Source organism: Balearica regulorum, chromosome 6 (assembly GCF_011004875.1).
Source record: "Balearica regulorum gibbericeps isolate bBalReg1 chromosome 6, bBalReg1.pri, whole genome shotgun sequence".
NCBI classification, from domain to species: domain Eukaryota; kingdom Metazoa; phylum Chordata; class Aves; order Gruiformes; family Gruidae; genus Balearica; species Balearica regulorum.
Genome location: NC_046189.1, coordinates 24366198 through 24386310, shown reverse-complemented (window position 1 = coordinate 24386310; position 20113 = coordinate 24366198). Strand labels below are relative to the sequence as shown.

General features: G+C 38.1%; 1 protein-coding gene across 1 annotated transcript in view; it reads left to right on the top strand.

The window, feature by feature from the left end:
* Positions 1-1400: 1400 nt before the first annotated feature.
* The window catches only part of SLC4A10 (solute carrier family 4 member 10), a 192495-nt gene continuing 173782 nt past the window's right edge, over positions 1401-20113 (top strand). Inside the window, exons 1-3 of the mRNA XM_075756822.1 lie at positions 1401-1511; positions 4775-4934; positions 9255-9383. Of these exons, the coding sequence (XP_075612937.1) occupies positions 9378-9383 (6 nt within the window). The 5' untranslated portion in view covers positions 1401-1511; positions 4775-4934; positions 9255-9377. The remainder of the gene's footprint in view (positions 1512-4774; positions 4935-9254; positions 9384-20113) is intronic.

The window sequence follows — 20113 nt, the reverse complement described above, 5'->3', positions numbered from 1 at the left end:
AATTGCAAGAATAACTATGTCATGTCTAGCCAATACAGATTTAATCTATAGGATGAAATGTTGTTTCAAATAATGTTATTTCTGAATAACAGGAGAATATTCTAAAACCAATACGCATTTTTTCTGGGTTACACAAGCACACTGTTTTGCCTAAGAAATCCTGAGTTTTATGCTTTTTTGTTTGTTTGTTTATTTTTCACATAAAAGTAGCCAGTATAATGCAGCTTTATTTTTTCCACATCGTGGTGTCCTTCTATTTTTCATCAGATTTAGGAGCAACTCAGCTAGTGCTTTTATTCTACACTATTACATTTTTCTTCCATTTTTTTTTGTGTAATACTAGATTATTATTATATTTTCAATATCTTTTGCAAAGTTTCATCTTGAATTACAGTGTCTGCAGTGACAGACCACAGCTTGTCTGAGACTGGGAAGATTTTTCTTGAACATCTCCATCATCAGACTATGGTGTGTGTATGTCAGTTTTACCGAAAGCTTGGATAGGGTATCAGCTGTCATTGAATGTTGTCTAGATTTATATTCTAGCTGTAAACTACACAACTGTGTGAAGATTAGCCTCTGCAATCTAGGAGATGCATCTTCTAAATTCTTCCTCACGGCTGTTACTAGTGGCTTTGTTTCTGACAGTTTCTAATTTTCTGTACATAATAAAATAAATTATTTTGCACGTATATGCTAAAGCTAGAGGCTGTTTTTTGACTGTGCATGCTACAATTAGTTATGTAAATAGCAGCATATGCTACAAGTTTCCAATGCTTACCCTGCCTTTATAGAAGTGTTGGCTCAGGCTCTGCTTTGAAGTTAGTTGGCAGAGGTGTTTGGTGCTCCGTGGCTCCAGCTCTGAAGACAATGCTTTCTTCATCAGTTCCCTCTTATGTTTAGTATTTTAGTCTATAGTACCTCTTTGTATACCTAGGCCAATACATGACTTGATTGCACTGGGGATTTGGTAGTTCGACTTTAAGGTTCTCCACGTTTTTCTTGGTTCATATATAGAGGTTATACCGGTAATTGCAGGTGTGCTGGTGGACACCTCCTGTCTGCCTACATCAATCTTCCCCCTATCACACTTAGGTTATTTATTCTTTAAGTTTGAACTTGTGTTTTCCGCCTAATGATTTCTGAACCAGCCCTTTCCAGAGATTTTGGGGGGTATATAATCAAGTTAGTTACATTATTATTTATTCCATATGAAAAACTTATTATTGCGATATCTTCAATATCATCAAATATTTCTGTGTCTTTTGCAAAATACTTCAGCTGCAGAGTGTGATCCAAAAGATAGGTTGGTAAAGCAGCAAATTCCAAGTGGTGTTTTAAAGGTGCTCACATCATACAAATTGGTTTGTCTTTCATCTTTTCCTAGAAGATCCCACTGCAGCCCTGACCAAGCACCCAGTGTGGAGCAGCTTTTGGCACTTCATTTTTCAGCAGGACTTCTGAATCTTAAACCACAAGCTTCCATAGTCTGAGTCAGAGAAACCAGACAGGTTTGTTAAAGCTTACTATCTATTACTTTTATGCTAGCTCCTTGTATAGGGGGGGGCATTCTTTAGAAGATAGTTTCGGTTAGGAGTTTTTTATGTTGTGGCACCTACTAATGCAGGGTATTTGTTGGATATACAAGATCCTCCAGAATTCACTAATAAAGTTAACATATCTTAAGTTAACTCTGTGCTATTACTTTTGAGAATCATGTATTATTTGTACCTATGTGATAACACCTTACTGCCGAGGGAATATGATAGTAAAGCTGCAATGTAATAGTAAACAGGAGCTTAATGGGTGGCATGAGATTGAATTTAGATGCTGTGAAAAGCCTCTGAAAAAAGTAATTCAGACAAAACTCAAGTAAGAGTCAAAGACCCTGTTGTGGATTGACCAAAAAAGTCCTTGGATATTTTGAAGACTAGTTGATATGCTCATTTCTAAGGAGTAATTAGTTCAGAGTCTGCTGGGTGCATAAGACTAAAAATAAAATATGCTGAGCGAATATACGTCTTCACAGATGAGGAAAGTTCCTAAATCTAAGACAGCAAAATAATGAAGTTCTTTTTTTAAAAAAGGGAGCTGGCATAGTCCTGAAAGGTGGGAAAGAAAATCCTATAGCACAGTGTAATTGATATGCTGTGTTGGTGGAAACAGAACTGCAAAAGGAGAAACCAATCATAGGTAGTACAAGCAACAGTCTTCCATCAAAATCCTTCATCTGTTTTTTTCTAACACGATCATTAACAAGCAGTTACGTGTATGGGACCTTTTATATTGCAGAAGGACAAGGGTTACTTTTTGAGCTGGAAGATTTTAATTCCTGCATATTGCTAAATAGCGCATGCATTAGGCTTCTCTTTGGATACAGGGGTTTGTTAGCATACACCTTCTACTTCTTCGTACCTAAAGTATTCACGTCTTCATATTTCTGAATGTGTGTGGTGGCTCATGAAAGAGTAAATTCCAGTGGCAAAGTGACCTGTTGGTCTAATAGCTACTTTAACTAAGATGTTGGTAATTCTTAAAATTACTTTTTTAGCACTTTTTCTTCAACTTAAATTTATCTTTTAAAACTCATTCCATTAGACATGTGTAACGTGTATGCATAGGCAAATACTTAGAAACCAGCTATAGTTATGCTAATCATATTATTGATAAGGTAAATGATAAATGTAGAAGCAAGTAGGTTAATTTGGCCTGATCAGTGGCTTAAAATGATGCTTTTGTATGTAAGTTTTTTCTTTGAAAGTAAACTTATTCTCCAAATGTATTTAAAATGTTAATAAACTATTAAATGAACAAGTAACACTATATTCAACATTTTTACACCATTTCTACAGTGGGTAAAATTGTAGTATAAAGTTGGTGTATACTCGATAACAATTTACATGTTTATTTTACCATCTGGTAAATGTGTAAACGATATTTTGAGAAGCACATTTCAAATTCACTTTAACAACTTATCCCCGACAATATGTATCCTATCTCATGTACTGACTGGAAGGATTTTGAAAACCTCTCAGAGAGAAATGCAGTAACAAAACATATTATTTTTTTTAGTGATGCTTAAGATCAAGCTTAGCATCAAGTTGGAGGTCTTTCACTATTTAGGAAGGATTTTGGTACGTTAGAGGTGTCAAAGAGAGATTTCAGTCTATTTTACACACCACAGTATAAAGATATCATGTCATCTTCCCTAAAGAAACCATAGGGTGCATAGGTAGTAATAACAAAACAAATACAGTTTGCTATGTTGTTGTATAACTGTATTGTATCCTTTCCAGGGGGTTTGAATTTGCTATCTCTTGTGTCTAAATATGGGAAGCTCATTATTAGAAGTGTTACAATGAACCCCAAGTGGATTGCTTTTCTCGTGTACTTTAACAGCACTTTGACACTGCAGCCTTCTGCCTTTTTATTTTAGTCTTCTGTTTATTGGTCTCTCTGGATTAAATTGCAAGCACTTTCTTAAATATAACAAACTAGAGAATATTCTGTTGTAGCTCAGCTTTTATTCACCCTTTCCTAGCTGTTACCAATCTTAACTGGAAAAAAAAAAAAGACTTCTTTTTCTCCTCCCCCAACCAGAATAAAATTTAAAAACCCTGCCCTGAAAGCGAGTCTGCCTGGAGAACACCTCCACACTAATTACCATCTGGCCAATCTGCAAATGAGGTTTGAGAGCAGATTTCAAATGTAGGCTCCAGCTAGTGTGTGCCTTGTATTAGTCCATTAGTGTTTATTAGGAGATTTGAAAGCATTTAGGCAACTAGAGAGCTGGCAGGTACCTTAACTTTTGGAAATCCAATCAGGCATCTATTTGTTCCTTCCAGAGTCTAAATGGCTTTGACCTGGTACCTGATCGGCAACACTCCTCTACAGTTCGTGGCAGCCAGTTTTGCTTGAGTATAGATTTTATAATGGGTAATGGTTTTCAAACACCTTTTAAAATGCATTGGTGAAAAAAATTGTATAAGATTACTTGTACAAATTCTAGTTAACTCCTGTATCAAAGCTAATGTACAACATCCATTTATTTTTGTTTATGTGCTACATCAGCATATGGGGAGAAAACCTTGCTTAGTACAGAGTCAAATCCAGTACTGATCTTGAGTAACCGGAGAAACCTGTGACCTACTCTGATTTTATGTGTGCACCTAAAAACAAATTTTAGTCCGGTAATAATAATAAAAACAGGCTGTTATTAAACAGCAACTTTAAACTGAAACTTAAAAAATATTTGTATTTTTGCAGGTAAAATAAGCACACTGCATTTAACATTGCTGTTTTGTTTTGTTTAGATATTAAATGCATTTCACTAATGAATTTCAGGTTTAGCAGCTATTTTCTCTTCCTCTTCCCTTACAGAGATTACACAGGACCTTTCCTGTTTGTAAATCAGCTCAATCAAAGATGATACATTTCTTAGCAGACTGTTAAAGAAATAATTTTGCTTTTCACCTGTCTTCCCTTTGCTGGCTTCTTGTTTTGTCTCAGCTCTGTGAAAAGTGCTGTCAACCTTTTGTAAACAATAATTTATTATTTTGCTTTTAATGATTAAAAAAACAACCCAGAAACTCTTTCAGCAAAAGAGCAGTAGTTGTTTAGGACACCTGCTGTTAGAAAAGATCTTCCTACAGGAGCTAATTAGTTCATAGGTAAAGTTCCAACTGAGAGCACCTAGGAACATGCAGAACTGAATCCAAGTTTTGTAGCACCACTGGCAGTTTTTAATATGTACTGAAAATGTCTTCCTCTTTAGATTGGCTGCTGTATCTATATTGCAGAAGCAGATGTTCAAGAAATTACTCAGAGACTTAAAATGGTGTTTAATTGGAATCACCTGGAAAAAATGGGCAACACTTGGAAAATTTACTTGATAGAGATTTGAGGAGGCTTCTTGAAACAATACAGGTTTGAAGGTAGGTAGTTAATAGACTAGGCCTTGAATATGGAAGTAGCATTGCCTTTATTGTTTGTATTAGAATTTCAGTATAGCAATTTTTTTCAATGGAAAATATTTTTTTTTCTCTACCTATTTACGGTCAAACATGGTGCTTGCAACCAGGAGTGCCAACACCAGGAAGGAATCTGCCCCTTACCCCGTGATCACGATTATCACGGTGGATTCCAAGAATAAGGTCTCTTGGCTTGCAAAATGTAAGCTGTTTCCCTTTAAGTGAAGAATAGCCAAGCCCATTTAAGAAAGATTAATAAAAAATGACCTTCAAAAAAGTGAGTTAAATGATATATTTAGTTCTTGCACTGTGCATAACTGGTGCTCATTGGCCTCAGAAGCTTTGCCCCTCCCCATGCGCTTCTGTGTGTCTGCTTATTTCCAAAAATTGTAAATATCAAACTATGTATTCAGTGTTCTAACTTTTTAAATAAAATTTTAAAATTAAATGTGACATTTTTATAGATTTTGATATTGACTAAAATGGACCTTTTAAGTGACCATAAATACATAAATGGAGATTGATAAATTTATTTCAGACTACCATATGGGAATGCTGATTACGAGGGCATGTGGAGCACAAAGCCAATTAAAGATATTCTTACTCTCTTACTGTGGACCATGCCGCCTTCCTCATATCCCTGAAGTTAAACCAAATAGCATTTATGAAAAATATTAAGCTAAAGGCATCATCATAAATTCTCTCTTTATGTAGTCCTGTTCTCTATTGACAGTCAGATTTGCATCAAAGAACATGACACCAGTGACTTGCTGGCAGCTTAAGTAATTGGGGAAAAAAGTGGTTATTCATACGGAAACAGGAGTTGGCTCATTACAGCCAATCACCTGAATAGCAAATGGTATGGCTGCCAATAGATGGAGAAAAGGCAAGTCTAGTGGAAAATAGGAGCATTTTAAAGGCCAAGAAAAGACATATGGTCTGTCTATGCTTGCCTTATACGCCTGGAAATTATAAATTAAGCTACAATATAGCCCACCACCTTAATGTGAAAATTCTCCATTTTTTGCCATCTTAATCTTGAGAAATTTAGCAGATTTGGCTACTAATACTGACTTTGGCTTTTGTGTCAGCATTTAAGTTCTATATGAAGATAATGGCTGAATTGATTTGTTGTCTAATATTTGATTCTGTTATGGCCATAAAGGATGTACTTTTGAAATAAACTCTCTTTCACAGCAATTGTAAATGTGGATCTGTGCATCTGTTACAGATGTCCATATTTTCATGAGGGTAGGCAAAAGAAGGATGGGAATCGTTCTTGGCAGCTACTTCTTATCAGGTAATCCTGTGATGATGAGATGAAATTATTTGTGTTTTCAAGAACAGAAAATAGTTTAATGGCTATCCCTCTCATTTACTGTTAGGTTGTAGTCATAATTTTAGTGTATTGTGCTAATGCTCTCCTTTACTCTTTAAGGTATATTGTAGTATTCTTGTAATGAATAAGACGTCCAAGTCCAAATTGGTCTGTAGTTTCAAAAACATTGGGCTTGTTGAGGTGGCTACCTGACTACCTTTCTGGTAAAGCATTAGTAAAATTGAGAATACAAAGTCTTTTAAAATGTGCTTGTATAGACACATTTCACTTGAGAGACCAAGTTCTGGAACATCCTGAGGGCAGTTTGAGTTATAAGAGATTTTATGTGGCCTCAAGACTGTGAAGGTTTCTAGCCTTATAACCTTTTCTTCATGAGCTTGTTTTTGTTGTGTTGGGTTTTTTTTAATAGATTCCTTATTCTAAGCCATCCCATGATACATAGTCATGTGAAGAACAGATGCTGAATTCTGCCCCTTTTTTTAATGCCATGCTCTGAAACTCTGATGATTTTTCCTTTTCAGTTAGAAATACTGATAAAATAACCAACATGGGTCTCTGACATAAGCTTCCTGGCCCTTACTTCTTCATTTTATGTACCTGAAGAGTTACTAAAGCTGTTATTTCGGGTTTGCATTCATGGGCTCTGAAAATACAGCATATTTTACATATTCCAAAATTTCTGTGATTGTGGCTGAAAAGATGGGAATTCCTTTCAGTCTGTAAATAATTTCTGACTTCATTGTAGTGTTATAGGGAGAATGAAGCTTAACATTTTGGTTTGAAGCAAACTTTGGATTTAATGGAGGAACAGTGGATAGCAAAAGGGTGTATTATAACTAACATGCATTAGAATTTGACATGTGATAGATGTTGTGAAGACCATGGAATTTGGAGCTACATAAAAATGTATATATGCTTATCTGAAGTAATTACATCTATAGAGTTTCTAATTGGGTCCAGTGACATAGTACACTTGCAGTTCTTTCCTTACCCTTGCCAATGGGAGGTCCTTTCACAAGTACTTCTGTTCTCCTCTTTCCTACTGTTTCTTTGCGGGTGAGTGACCTGCTGGCTCATTTCCCTGTCTCATTTCAGCACAGGCACAATCAGATCATCCCAACTGGTGACCCTTCTGACAAGGAGCTGCAGAAATGAAGTTACTTTATCCACTTTGAATCTGACACATGTCCCACAGGATTATTTTGGGATTTCTGAGGTGCAGGGCAAAGAGAAGTAAATGTTTGCACAATTCTGAAAAAATGCTGGCTAAGAAAAGTTCTTATGAAAATACTGCTTTATTCCTGGGATCATCCTGCATTTAAAGTAGTACAAACTTTTATTTCAAGAAGTTCCATCATTGTGACCTTTTTGCATTCAGATCCAAAAATCGCCCCATAACTCTTCAATAAACCTTTACCAGGTAAGACCAGCCAAGGTAACAAGAGTCTTTCCCCACCAGTATACGCTGCATCACTCACTTACTGTAGCTCCAATTAATGGTAGTAGAAGTTACACTTGTAAATTCCCCCACGCATTAATGAGCGAACAGACCCCCTCCGTTTAAATTATCCGTCTTCCAGTTACCTGGCACTTTCCCCATCTCTTGTGAGATCTCAAATATTTAATTAAAGCCTTTCCTTTTTTTTTTTTGTTTCTTTTTTTTTCTCCCCCCACTCTCCTTCATTCAGTTTGTTGAGTTGTTAATTCTTGTTGGCCTGGTGCCTTGCAACATTCAGCACTTCTAATTGCCTGTATAGTCTGGCCTAGTCATGGAGCCTTTTAACTTTCATTCAGGCTTCCAGCAATATCAGCCTCACTGGTCACAAGCTTCCACTCAGGTTCCGTTCACAGCCCTTTTGCTGATTACTTGTTATGTATTTAAAGAGCTCCATACTGTTTATTTCATTTCCTATTTGAAGATAGTCCTGTTTGCTTCATTTTTTTCTATGCTAATTTAATTTTAAACATATAGGGCTGTCTTCCTGGTCAAACAAGCCAGAATTTTGCATCCATATGTTACATTAAATAATAATACAACAAATAATAGTCAGTGCTTTCTACTTCTATAATGTCTACCATTCAACGATCTCAAAGCATTCTTATTTTACAAGTGGTAAAATGGTGTCAAGAGACATGAACTACTTGTTAAACATTATGTATGACATCTGTTACAGAGCCATACACCGGATTGAGTAGTTTGGTTTTCACTAATAGCAGTTAGTCTAATTATTGCAATATGCTATAGGAATTAGTAGGTTAAAATATGCTTTGACTGAATGGGCTGTATCCTTGTAGAGATACGTATTGTAGAGACTTTTGTTCTCGAACATCACCTTTATTGGTATATAAGACAGGATGGACAGTGGAATCCACTGGATATTCATGTGGACTCTGTAAAGGTTAGTAAGCCCTGTAATTATAATTCATGTTGCGTTTAGAGTTATTATTATTAATCAGAAATAGACTGTCTTTAGCATCATTACTATCAATCACAAATAGCCTGGTGCATTTTTGTCTCATTTTGTTTTCGTTGTGAAGACCTAGCATTCCCACTTCCCTAGATTTCAGCAAACCTCTGGTTTACTGTGGCTACAATAACTCGTTTATGTCTCTGCAGAGATAATTTGCTAATGTTATGACCTATGCTAATGTAATCTGAATGTGTCCTCTTTCAATGTCAAACAGCATACAGAGGTTGATTGGAAATGGTCACTACAATTTTTGGTTTTTAAGGTTGCCCGTGCCCAGCAGCTAATCACGGCTTTATGCTGTGATGGCTACCAGGACCTCATCCACGACCAAGGTCCCATTCCTTTGTAAGATCACTCTGCAGGAGTCAATAGCTGATCTTTAATGCTTGCGTCTGGCTTTTAGGATTTGAATGCTTATATTCATTGTTATATACTTAAAGGAAAATATTACATACACGTGTTCTTCTTCCCAAGGTCAGACAGCAGAATGCAAGGGCAAAGAAGAACCAATGTGACTGTATTGGTAGCATATGTGAGCAGAGGCCAAGCAAGTAAAAAGGAGGAGAGTTCACTGCTGGCTGGGGAAGCTTCCTGAACATGGTGGTAAGCATGGTGAAATGATCTTTTATAGTTTTTTAGGAGTGAAATTAGTTTAACTTCTGTGGTGATACAAGGATTACTAGGGACTGCATGGGAATAACAAGGTGGACTGTAAAGCTAACGGCTGAGGTATGTGGAAGTACAAGGTTACACAATATCCTTGAAAGAAAAATCTTAAAATGGAATCTGGTTGTTTTCTTAAGACAAGAACAACTCAAACTGTGATCATGTCTGAAAAGCAACAATATAAAAACCAGTTGCTACAAATACAGGATTTAATTTGTAAAATAAATGTATGTCCAATTATTTTTATATTGTTCCTTGTTTGACCAGTGTGTATTCTGAGCTCAGTGTTATGCATAACTTGGTGCCCATGGATGCATTTGGGCTTATCTTGGATGAGGGCTGTGTGGGCTTTTGAACAATAGTCTGCCAAGCAATGTATCATGAATCCTAATTGTTTTAGAAAACAGTTGTTCTTTTTCTTCAGCAAATACTGTTTTATCCGCATTATTAACATAGATACGTACAGTCGTTTTGAGAATCATTCTCGGTTTGAAGAATTCTAATGCTTCATACAGTGATTATGCAAAAGTCTCATGTATAAGCAATACCGATGTTACTGGAAGTGCCTCATACAGAGTCCAAATATAGCAGATCAAATCAAAACTGTGCTACATCTTAAGCAACTGTTGACCCATTTCCATATCAAATTGGTTTCTGCCGTAGAAGAATTTGCTTTTTCTTTTAGAGATATTTACTTCTGCTGCGCTAGCTCAAGTACAGTAACAGCACATTTTATTCTAAGGTCATTTAATTGGTCAATTGGTTTTCAACTTTGTTTATTAACAACTTGCTATTTAAGGAACTGTCATAATGAAAGGCTTGTTCCTGCTCTGTAATATGTGAACGTACCACTGGCTCCTGTAAAATCAGTCGCCATGATTCAGCACACACAGAGAGCCGGTGCTAGGTGCTAAGCCATGTGCAGGATGCCTCCCAGTTGGCTTGATAAACTCAGTCCTGAATATCTAACTGAAATAAACTGTGGGGGGGAAATTCTATTTTAAAGATTTCATTTTGTCCCTTGTTTATCCTACCTTTTTTTTTTTGGGGGGGGGGGAACAGCAGAATTAATAGACTGTGGTATATCAGTACGATTTCGGAGATGGCTATAAATATGTAGAGTAGGAAGAAGGTGAGTTGTTAGCGGTGTAACTTGTTTGTGTCACTTTGTTAGAACATTAGCAGTATCTTAATATAGCTTTCTTTTTTGGCTTCTAATGCCACATTCGTTCCTCCGGGGAGGGGCCGGGGAAGAGGCGCTGCTGCCGGTTTGCTGCCGCGAGCTGCCGGGCCCTCCGGCGCCTGCTGGAGCCTCCCGGGCGGCGCTGCGCCCCCTAGCGGGGCTCGCCGCCCCAGCCCTGCTCCGGCCGCCGCCCTGCCTGGCGGGGCCGCGCAATCGCAGCCGGCGGCCGATAGTCGACCTCAGCCCCACGTCGTGCTTTAAAGCGGGGTTTATTTCTCGCACAAAAAAAGCCTGTAGCCCAGGCAGCAGGCCAGCTGGGACCGCAGGGGGCCTGCCAGTGCCTGTGCTCGAAATAATCTCTTATGTTGCATGCTATCAAGCCACGCCTGCAGAATTAATTACGTAATGTCAATGACAGTTGAACGTTCTGACTTCAACATTTCAAATAAATTTGCTTTTTTCCAGTGGTTCGTATTTGTTTTGCTTTTTATGTGTGCTGTTGTCTAAGCACCATTCACAGTATAAATGTTACAGAAAATCGTATTATTTGAACAAGAAATGTAATAGATTGTTTAGGTGCTTTTGATACCTTAACAGCAGTTCTGTACTCAGGTCATACATTTGTTTTTTGCCATCAGCGACTATACAGATGATTCAAATGTACAGGAATGTAATTTGTAAACTGGGTATATTTGTACTTTTGCAGTCTTTCCTTTGAAAAATGGATTCTAGTCACTTGGGAGAGCAGCACTGTTAACATCAGAGTTTTCACTAAAAGCTAAATGTCTTTTCTGAGGACATGCTTTTACATGCCACCTCCCAAAAGACGTTTCTGATCTTTGTTAGCAGAAGCTACTCTTTCCTCCCCAAACTCAAAATCGGTATGTCAAATGTAGAAACAACAAACATGCGTGGTTTTGCACCTCATGCCAAAGATGATGCCTTTGGAAAGCACAGCTGCTTCCATTACAGTGCCAGGGCAGGGTACAATATTAGCTGACAGGCATGGGAATCTTTTGGCAGAACTAGCCTCATTCACACCCTGTGAGCAGGCAAGTTACAGCCTGGAGCTCCTTGTCCTCAGTGGTGCTGAGCTCTGCATCCTCCACCTCTGGGTGTAGAGGACCTCCAGGAGCATGGGGCTGTTCAGGGACTGGTGACCCATGAAACAAACTGCCTGTCCTGACAATAATCTTCAATGGAACATTTTTACATCAGAGAATGCATATTTTTTGAAAATGGCATTTTTAATGGAGATAGTTTGAAGAAGCAAGAAAAGTCAAGAAATGTAGCTGATTCCCAGAAGGTTCCTTGCAGCCTGGTATTCCAGCTTCCAGCTTTTTGGCAACCTGTGTATCAGGCTGATCTAACAACTGGACAGTTTCAGATCCTCCCTGTCTTATTGATAAAGCTCTTAAGGCTGAAGGACACAAGTTTCTTGTTGCCTTGCTCCTGGTGGCATCCTCAAAACTGTGAGGCTTTGAAGTTACTGTCAAGCCAGGGCTTATCATCTCCTAGTTTTTCAGAGTAAGTTGCCTATTATAATTCCCTCCACCACTGATTATCAGGCCTGTTTTAACTGTCAATGGCTGTGATTAATTAAATTATTGTAACTGTAGTTTTACAATGCCAGAGAAGCAAAACCTGCCTTTGTAATAGTGTGTTAGGTTGTCTCTGGCTGCAGACTGTGCTGGATGTATTTGAGAATTTTATGGCAAATAGTGGCTACAGGAAGCCTGAGTCTAGGCTTCATTATCAAGCCTTTCATGTCTGTGAATTCCAAATCTATCTGAAAGGAGAGAAAGCAAAACAAAGCCTTTCTTAAATCTAAGTGGTATTCTCCAACTGGAATCCTGCTACACATCATCAGATACAAATGTTTTTAGTGAACTCCTGAAATTGATAGCTTTTTTGAAATGTTCCACTGCACTTGGCAAAATGAGAAAAAACCCCATGTAATTGAAAATTTCTTTGGAATAAAGAAAACATAGCTGCTATTAGTATTTAGCTTTGTATATAATAAAAACTATTTGTGTTCAGGTTTGGTGATGATACAACTTTGAGTCATTCTTAAATTAGACATAGGTCTGAATCACAGCTAAACGAGTCACTTTTTTTTTTTTCCTTCAAGGATCTTCAGCCTGGCTTTGTTCAATGAAACTGAATATGCCACATTAGAGCACAAGCAGATGATTACCAACAATGTTTATTGATGCTACCACTAAGAGAAAATGGCAGACTGATATAAAATAAAGAGACTTAGCAGATGGGATATTGGCATTTGAATTGGTTAAAATAGATTACTGATTTTACCCCAAACCTGCCCTTTTATGAACACTATGGTATTGTTGCATGTTGAAGAACTGTAAATCATATTTTTCTTTAAAAAATTAATTCCCATTGCAGACCCAGACTATTTATTATTACATATGCACAGAATATTTTATTATCAGGGAAATCTAAAAGAGTGGTTCCTTGTTAGAGCTCCTGTCAGCACTGACTTTAGACATAAGCTGCTAGCATATAAAGTTAGATTAAAAGAAACGTTTACTGTTTCTAGTCATCCCTATTAATATAAAAACAGCAAAACCAGATCTGCAAACATAATTAAACACATAGTTCTAATAGAAATCAATGGGAATTAGAAGCAATATCAAATAGCCTGCCTTTCATTATGGCAGTCACCCTGTGACTGAGCAGTGCTGAGAACTACATGAGCCTGAAGAGGGATTCAGAAAGCCCAGCTAAGGGCTGTCACCTGCCTTGAGTCTGTTATAAACAAAATGCAGATGTAGAATAGGCCTAAGGTAGGTATAAAAACTTAGTGGAGTTTAGGCTATCTGAATCTGGCTCTCAGTGTCTAAATAAGGCTGTAAGGTCTTGGTCATGGTAAGCCTCACAGACTCCAAGCCAGCATGAGGATGCATGCAATGATTAATTAGTTCTTTGGTTTTAACATCTAGCATTTTGTGCTACGAGTACCCAGCGAGCTCTGCAGGGGCTATCTTCATCGTTGGTCACCCTTTATTGTGGGTCAAGGTGTGTTATTTACGTGTAGGTCATCAAAGCAGTCCTGACACCAATATTTGCTCTGGCGGCTTTTTGCACTGGATACAGTTCTTGATGTATTTGAATTAACAGTGACCCTTAGTATCCAGGATGATTCATCACAATTGCCAATGCATATTTATAGCAGCAAAAATTCATTCAGTGCTAGTCAAGGAAATCATGTGTGAATTTAAGTCCAGTTGGCAAGGTAGTACAGTATCTGAAATGTTGGCTGTGCAGCAGCTGTCATTCTATGCCAATCTATTCTATCATACAGTAAGCAGGTGGCTCACACATATTGTTTTTACTACATATCATTTTAATTTTGCAATGTCTCACTGAAATAGGAAATGTGTGCTACTGATTTCAATAAGATTTTCTTTATTGAAGCCAGGAGAGCATGTTAATAGCATGCAGCAATTTATAGTGTAGTTGGAGTAATACAGCAGCTGGTGAACCTGTTTATTCCCTATGGCTGTAGTTGTATATCAGTCTTAAGTGTAGCTAATTAACTTCTATTCATTAGGGATTTTACATAAATTCAAGCAGAATAGAAAATACAAGCCCCAAACAGTTTGTGTTCCTTCAGCACCCTTTTGTGATGCCATACTGCAGCAACCCGTCTCCTCTGGTAGATATGCGTTTATCCTCAGGCCAGCCGAGGGGGACTCTCTGCTCTTCTGTATTTCTGAGATTGGTAATTTTTTGAGGGCTTATCTGCCAAAGGAAATGTCTTTATTGCAATGTTGCATTCTAGTTGTTGTGTGTGATAATGATATCTCGATGTATTGTAAATAACAGTTTTCACAATACAGCCCTTTGGTGTTTCTACGCTCATCAGAATTAGTGTTTGTGTAGGTCAGGTGAGGCTGGCAGGACAGGGAGTGACAGTGTCCAACTGTGGACAGTCTTAGCGTCCCCATACACAATGTAGACCCTCTTCTGGTATTTGCTGATCTTGTTGGCTTGCTTGATTCTCTGTATATTTCTTAGCTTCATCTTTTTCTGGGTGGGCAAATAATATTTTCTTTCAGAATATTATTATGTTTTTTAATTTTCTGACATGTATTGGCCTGGGAGGATATTGTTTGGTCGGGTTGTAACTCCTATTTCTGTTTGTGGGAATTACTGTCAGTAGAACTGATAACATATTTTATTTCCTTTGCAAGTTGAGAAGCAGAGCCCGTATTTTGGCAGTGTGCTTCAAAAGTGTATTCTCTGAGGGAGTTTCTAGCTTAAAAACAAAAAATAACAAAAATATAAAAAATAATTAATGGGAATTAGGAAGGACAAAGAGAGAGAGTAAAGGATATAGTGTATGGGATTGCCTGTCATCCTTTAGGCTGTAATGTCTCTGAATTCAAGATCTTGCATTTAGGTGAAGAAGAGTTTTTCCCCAGATGAGCCAGAAGACAGTGACACCCTACGATTTTTCCTAATTGCTTGTTTCATTGTTCCGTTCCCTTTGTGTTCACTTTGTCCTCCTCTCATGTGCACATATTTGCTGGACATCTCTTCTTGCTCCCTCTGACTTTGTCTTGTCTCCTGTGTCCTGCAAACTTCTTTCACTGCCCCTTCCTTTCTGCTGTTGATATCTTTACTTCTTACAGCTGTGACAGTTACCCAGTTCATGTATCATTTCATGCCGAATGTCCAGTTCCTCTGAAAACCCCACTGTGACTCTTACATTTCTCCCAAAACAGAATTATTAAGGCTGAAGATGAGATCAAGTGAAAGATCAATGTCATCCTCTCCGCTAAAATTCAACTGTTTTCTACGAATTAATGAAGTATTGTTCCACTGCGTTATCCTGCCTACTGGGTGCTCTGGTACACCAGCTCCCTGCAGTTGTGTCATTTGAACACTGAGTGGCACTAAAGCCCATGTCACTGACGACAAGGTGTTCCAGAATAGGGTCTTTAACTCAGGAGGATACAAACTAGTAGATAACATGTGCGAGCGTTTTTGTATGGCTGGGAAGAGAGCTTTTATATATGCAGATCTGTAACAGGCATTACGTATCTTAGATATGCTACCTCGCCAGTTATTTTTGAGGAGGAATTTATCTGAAGGACTAGTCATACCGTTTTGCTGGGGATCATTCTGAAACCGTTGAAGAATTCTTCTGACCATGACATTGACTTTTTTTTTTTTTTAAAAGTAATTGATTTTAATTCTTAGCTACAAACAGGTTCAATATAATAAAAGCTAGTCATTCTTCTGGAAGTCCTACATCAGTGTGAAGTTCAAAAAAATTTCTCAGTTTGTTTAGCTCAGAGAAGGTGTGGAGAAATGCCCAATGCTTTAAGTGCTATTGAACAACCTTGATGTCGTTTCTAAAACTTATTTGCGGGCAGTAATTCATATTTTGCAATACCTCATTGTTCTGGTGAAATTTTGTACAATTTAAAGTTAGTTGAGACCCAACTCCTACTTACTCAAAACGTACAGTTTGATGAAAGGCTTTTAATCTTCCTCTGAAAAAAATAGCTCCTGCTTTTATTGTAGGAACACTGGTTTTGTGACTAGTTCATGACATGAATGTTAACATTCAGTTTCCTTAAGAGTTCAAGATCATCTGTGCTTTCCTTGAACAAAACACCTGGGACTTGACCTTAGACAGCTGCACTTCGTGTTTGACAATTTTTACTGGAGCTCAAGTCTGGGCCAGATTTTGCACATTGCCCTCATTCATCGTGCTGAGGACAAGACCATGCTCCCAGCTGAAATGCTGGAGGTGTAGCTGTAGTATGTGCTTAAAAGTGAAACTCTTAGGAAAACCACCAAATTCAGGCATAGCATGGTGGTCCTGTTTGAAAGTGTGACTTAGATGCAGCAAACACATCAGGGAAATGAAGCTAACTATAAAATCACTTCCATTCCTCTCTCTAATTATTTTTCATCTTTCCCTATGACACTGCAGCCATTCAAATCTATTTAATCTCAGTGCACTAAATAAATTTCTGAGTTTCCCATCGAATCTGCTTTGGCTTTTAATCCTTTCTGGAGAGTGGTAGGACACATGGCAATATCAGCATCTTACTGTTTTTCTTACTTGATCAAATTTACCTCAATCATTGAATTGTGTGTACAAGTGGCATGCCCTGTTTATTTAGTCACTAATCAGATTATGCATTATTAATTGGAGTAGTACCTTATTTCTCTTCACAGCTGGCAGATGGCTAGGTACAGAAGGATTTTAAGTGAGCAGAGGGGGTTTAGTGGCACACATTAGTTTTTGCCACCTTTCATCTGCACACTGTGGCACTACCTTGCTTCTTCATACCACTTTGAGACAGGTAAGAACTTCTTCCAGTTACATGAAACTGAGCCAGCTGGACAAGGTTTGGCATCACCTACAAAGTTAACCATTTCCATAATGATCTACCTACACTTAGAGGGGGGAAAAACCTTAACTTCATGTCCAAGCACAGCTTAAGGTGGAATCGTAATTATAAAAGGCTACTGTGTCCTGAGCTGATTTTTATCAGAGAAAGGTAAACCAACTTTAATCTACCTCACAGTCTTTCAACTCTGTGGTTTGCATTAACTTTCTCACTGGCTCTGTATTTGAGGTACAGGAAGGTGAGACTTCAGAATTTTGATAAGACTTTTGCTCATTTCCCATATCTCAGCCTTGTTCAGCAGTATGGAAGGGGCCTTCTGCAAGCCGACCACCTTTTGTTGCAGTGTCTGACCGCAAGCTAGCATCATAAGCACAACCAGTGACCAATATATTTTCTGTTGAAAACATGCCATAATAGTGCCATGGAAGAAGAACAGTTAATAACTTGATGCCTTGCATTCGTACACCACAAAGATGATTGTAAATTTTTGTTACATTTTTCTGGGATGAGAGATATAAACAAACAGACAAACAAATAAATACTCTTGGCTCTATGGTCCCTGTTAAACAAGGGGTCTGGATCTTAAAGGGATGCCAGACAAGGCTCCTATTTTAATGTTACTCTCTAGATAAAGTTTCGGGATCAGTTTTTCAGATGGAAAAACTCGTTCATATGTTCTTATTGCATGACAGTTACTGAGTTCCTGTTCAAAATAGGGAATATTTTTTATATTTGCTGCTTCTGCAGTGGCAGACGAGACTTACTGCAAGGACCCTTATGTCAAGTGTTCTGATGAACTTGTCAGGCCTCCATCTGTGGTTACGTGGCTAACATATTCTTGTAGCTCTGCATGTCATGCTTCAGATAATTCACTGCTGTATGGGGTTTCAGACAAATGCGGAATTGCCTTTTCACATGACTCTGAGGCTCTGTGCTCTAAGGCTTGTGGCTTTGCACAGTTACCAAAAGCTGTGCAAAATACATTTTGCAAATTTGGACAAGCTGTACTTGTGATGTAATCACGATTGCTTTAAATGACCATAGATGGTGACAGTATCCCTTGAGTCTCAGAGGTTCTTCATTCTCTTTCTACAGATGAAATTTGCATACTGAATTCTTTCTTTCCTGACAGCAAATTTGGCAAATTCATTAGTAGTTGGAGAGTCTTTTTTACCTTCCTTCTATTTGATATACCCAAACAGGTATTTACTGTTCCACATGTGAACAGTTTTCTCATATTTAAGCCAGCCTGGTGATACATTGTCATTCCTGCATAGTTCTGCCTGGAAAATGGGTAATTTATTACAAATGTTTCACAAGGAAGAGAAAAATATCTTCCATTAAGTTGTTTTTTACTACCTCTAGGCATTAAATTACATCCTTTTCTGATTGATGGTAGCCTTGTGATTTGGACAAACAGCAGCAATCAGCTAAGGTGATTGATGAGCTGAGGGTTTGTTCGTGAGCTAAAAAGAAATGGCAGAACTTGTTCATGAGCTAAAAAGAAATGGCAGGCTTTTTCCATTTTTGTTATTACAAAATATCTTTAAATTTTGTTATCAAAATTTAGTATTAAATACAATATTAGTAATCACATATCATCACATCCTTACAGTTGTTCTCATCGTGGGGAAATGGCAAAGTTTTCATGCTGAATTTGTTAAACCCCCTTTCAGTAATTTTTGAAGTTTTTGAAGATGACCTGCAGAATCATGTGGAAATGCGTTGGTGTGATCTTAATTTTGTTTGCTCCTTTTAAGTGATCTCAAAACATAAAGCATCCTGAAAGATCTTACAGGGAGGTGTTCCTCAGTTATTCTAATAAACACTATGACATTTGTTAGGCTGTCATAGCGTTTATTAGGCAAATAGAAGTTAGACTTCCAATACTACCAGTTCCTCCAGAGGAGGACAGCTATTAACCAAACTTGCAGCGTGCTTGGTGCTACTGCAGTTCCACTGCCAGCATTACCATAGCTTAGTAATTTAGGCATGGCTTAGATATGAATGTGTGTGCTGCAACGATAGAAATATACTTATATTCTCTGAAATAACACCAAGACATATAGTAAAATACGAATTATCTCCAATGCTAGGAGCATTGACAAGTGATCTTTCTCCTAAACAGGTTAACGTCCTGCAAACCCTGAATACAATTCAAGTGACTTAACATATTCCAGTTGTGTAGTTGTAGTTTGGCCTGAGGATGTGAGAGAAACCAAAGTTTGTATGGAGACGAAACACCTCTTCCAGTGTGGTGGGTAAAAATGGATATATTTCTGAACTTGTAATCTTTTTACTAGATCTAGCAAGAGGCAGCAGAATTCAAGCAAAATGTAGGTTTTACAAAAGTGGTCCAGGTATGATGCTGGACATCTGAAATGTGAATTTCTTGTAGCTGAAACCTGTAGCATTATCCTGATGACCATCAGTTCTTGGGGTAGAGCAGAACAATTTGTTCTCATGAGAAGGCTCTGGACTTTCTGCACTTTCCAGTCTCCGAGTGCTGCATGGTGTTCCCGGGACAAGCCCTGCACTCTTGGTGTTCCACTTGTGTCGGCTGCAGCACGCTACAGCTTCCTCATGTCGTAGTTTCCTCTTTGTGGGAACCAGGGCACTGGGGGAGAAACGGTACAGTGGTCTTGTTTTGATATGGATATGTCAGAGTGGGAACTGTGGGAGATGAGAAGCAGTCTTTGGTCCTTTAGACAGTTTAGACATTAGTGCCCCACAGTCTAAGCTGTCCAAGATGTTGAGCACAGTTTATGACATAATTTTGGTCAAGGTTTTAATCAGTCCATCACTGTTTTCAAGACAGACAACCTGACACCAACATCAAATTTTGCAGCAGTGCCCGAAGGTGTGTTTCCAGCCGTGCAGTTCAGTCAGTGTGATATTTATATTTGATGCTTCAGGTGATCCTGATAACCTCACACTTTCACTCTTAACATATTTTCATGTGTGCAGTGAGAGTATTAGGAATTCTGCAAGCTTTGGCAGCTTCTGGTCCTGCCAGCAGGTGGTAACATATTTTACCTGTGACAATGTGTTCGTTGTGTTTTTGAGGAACGGGCAACGATTCCTCAGAC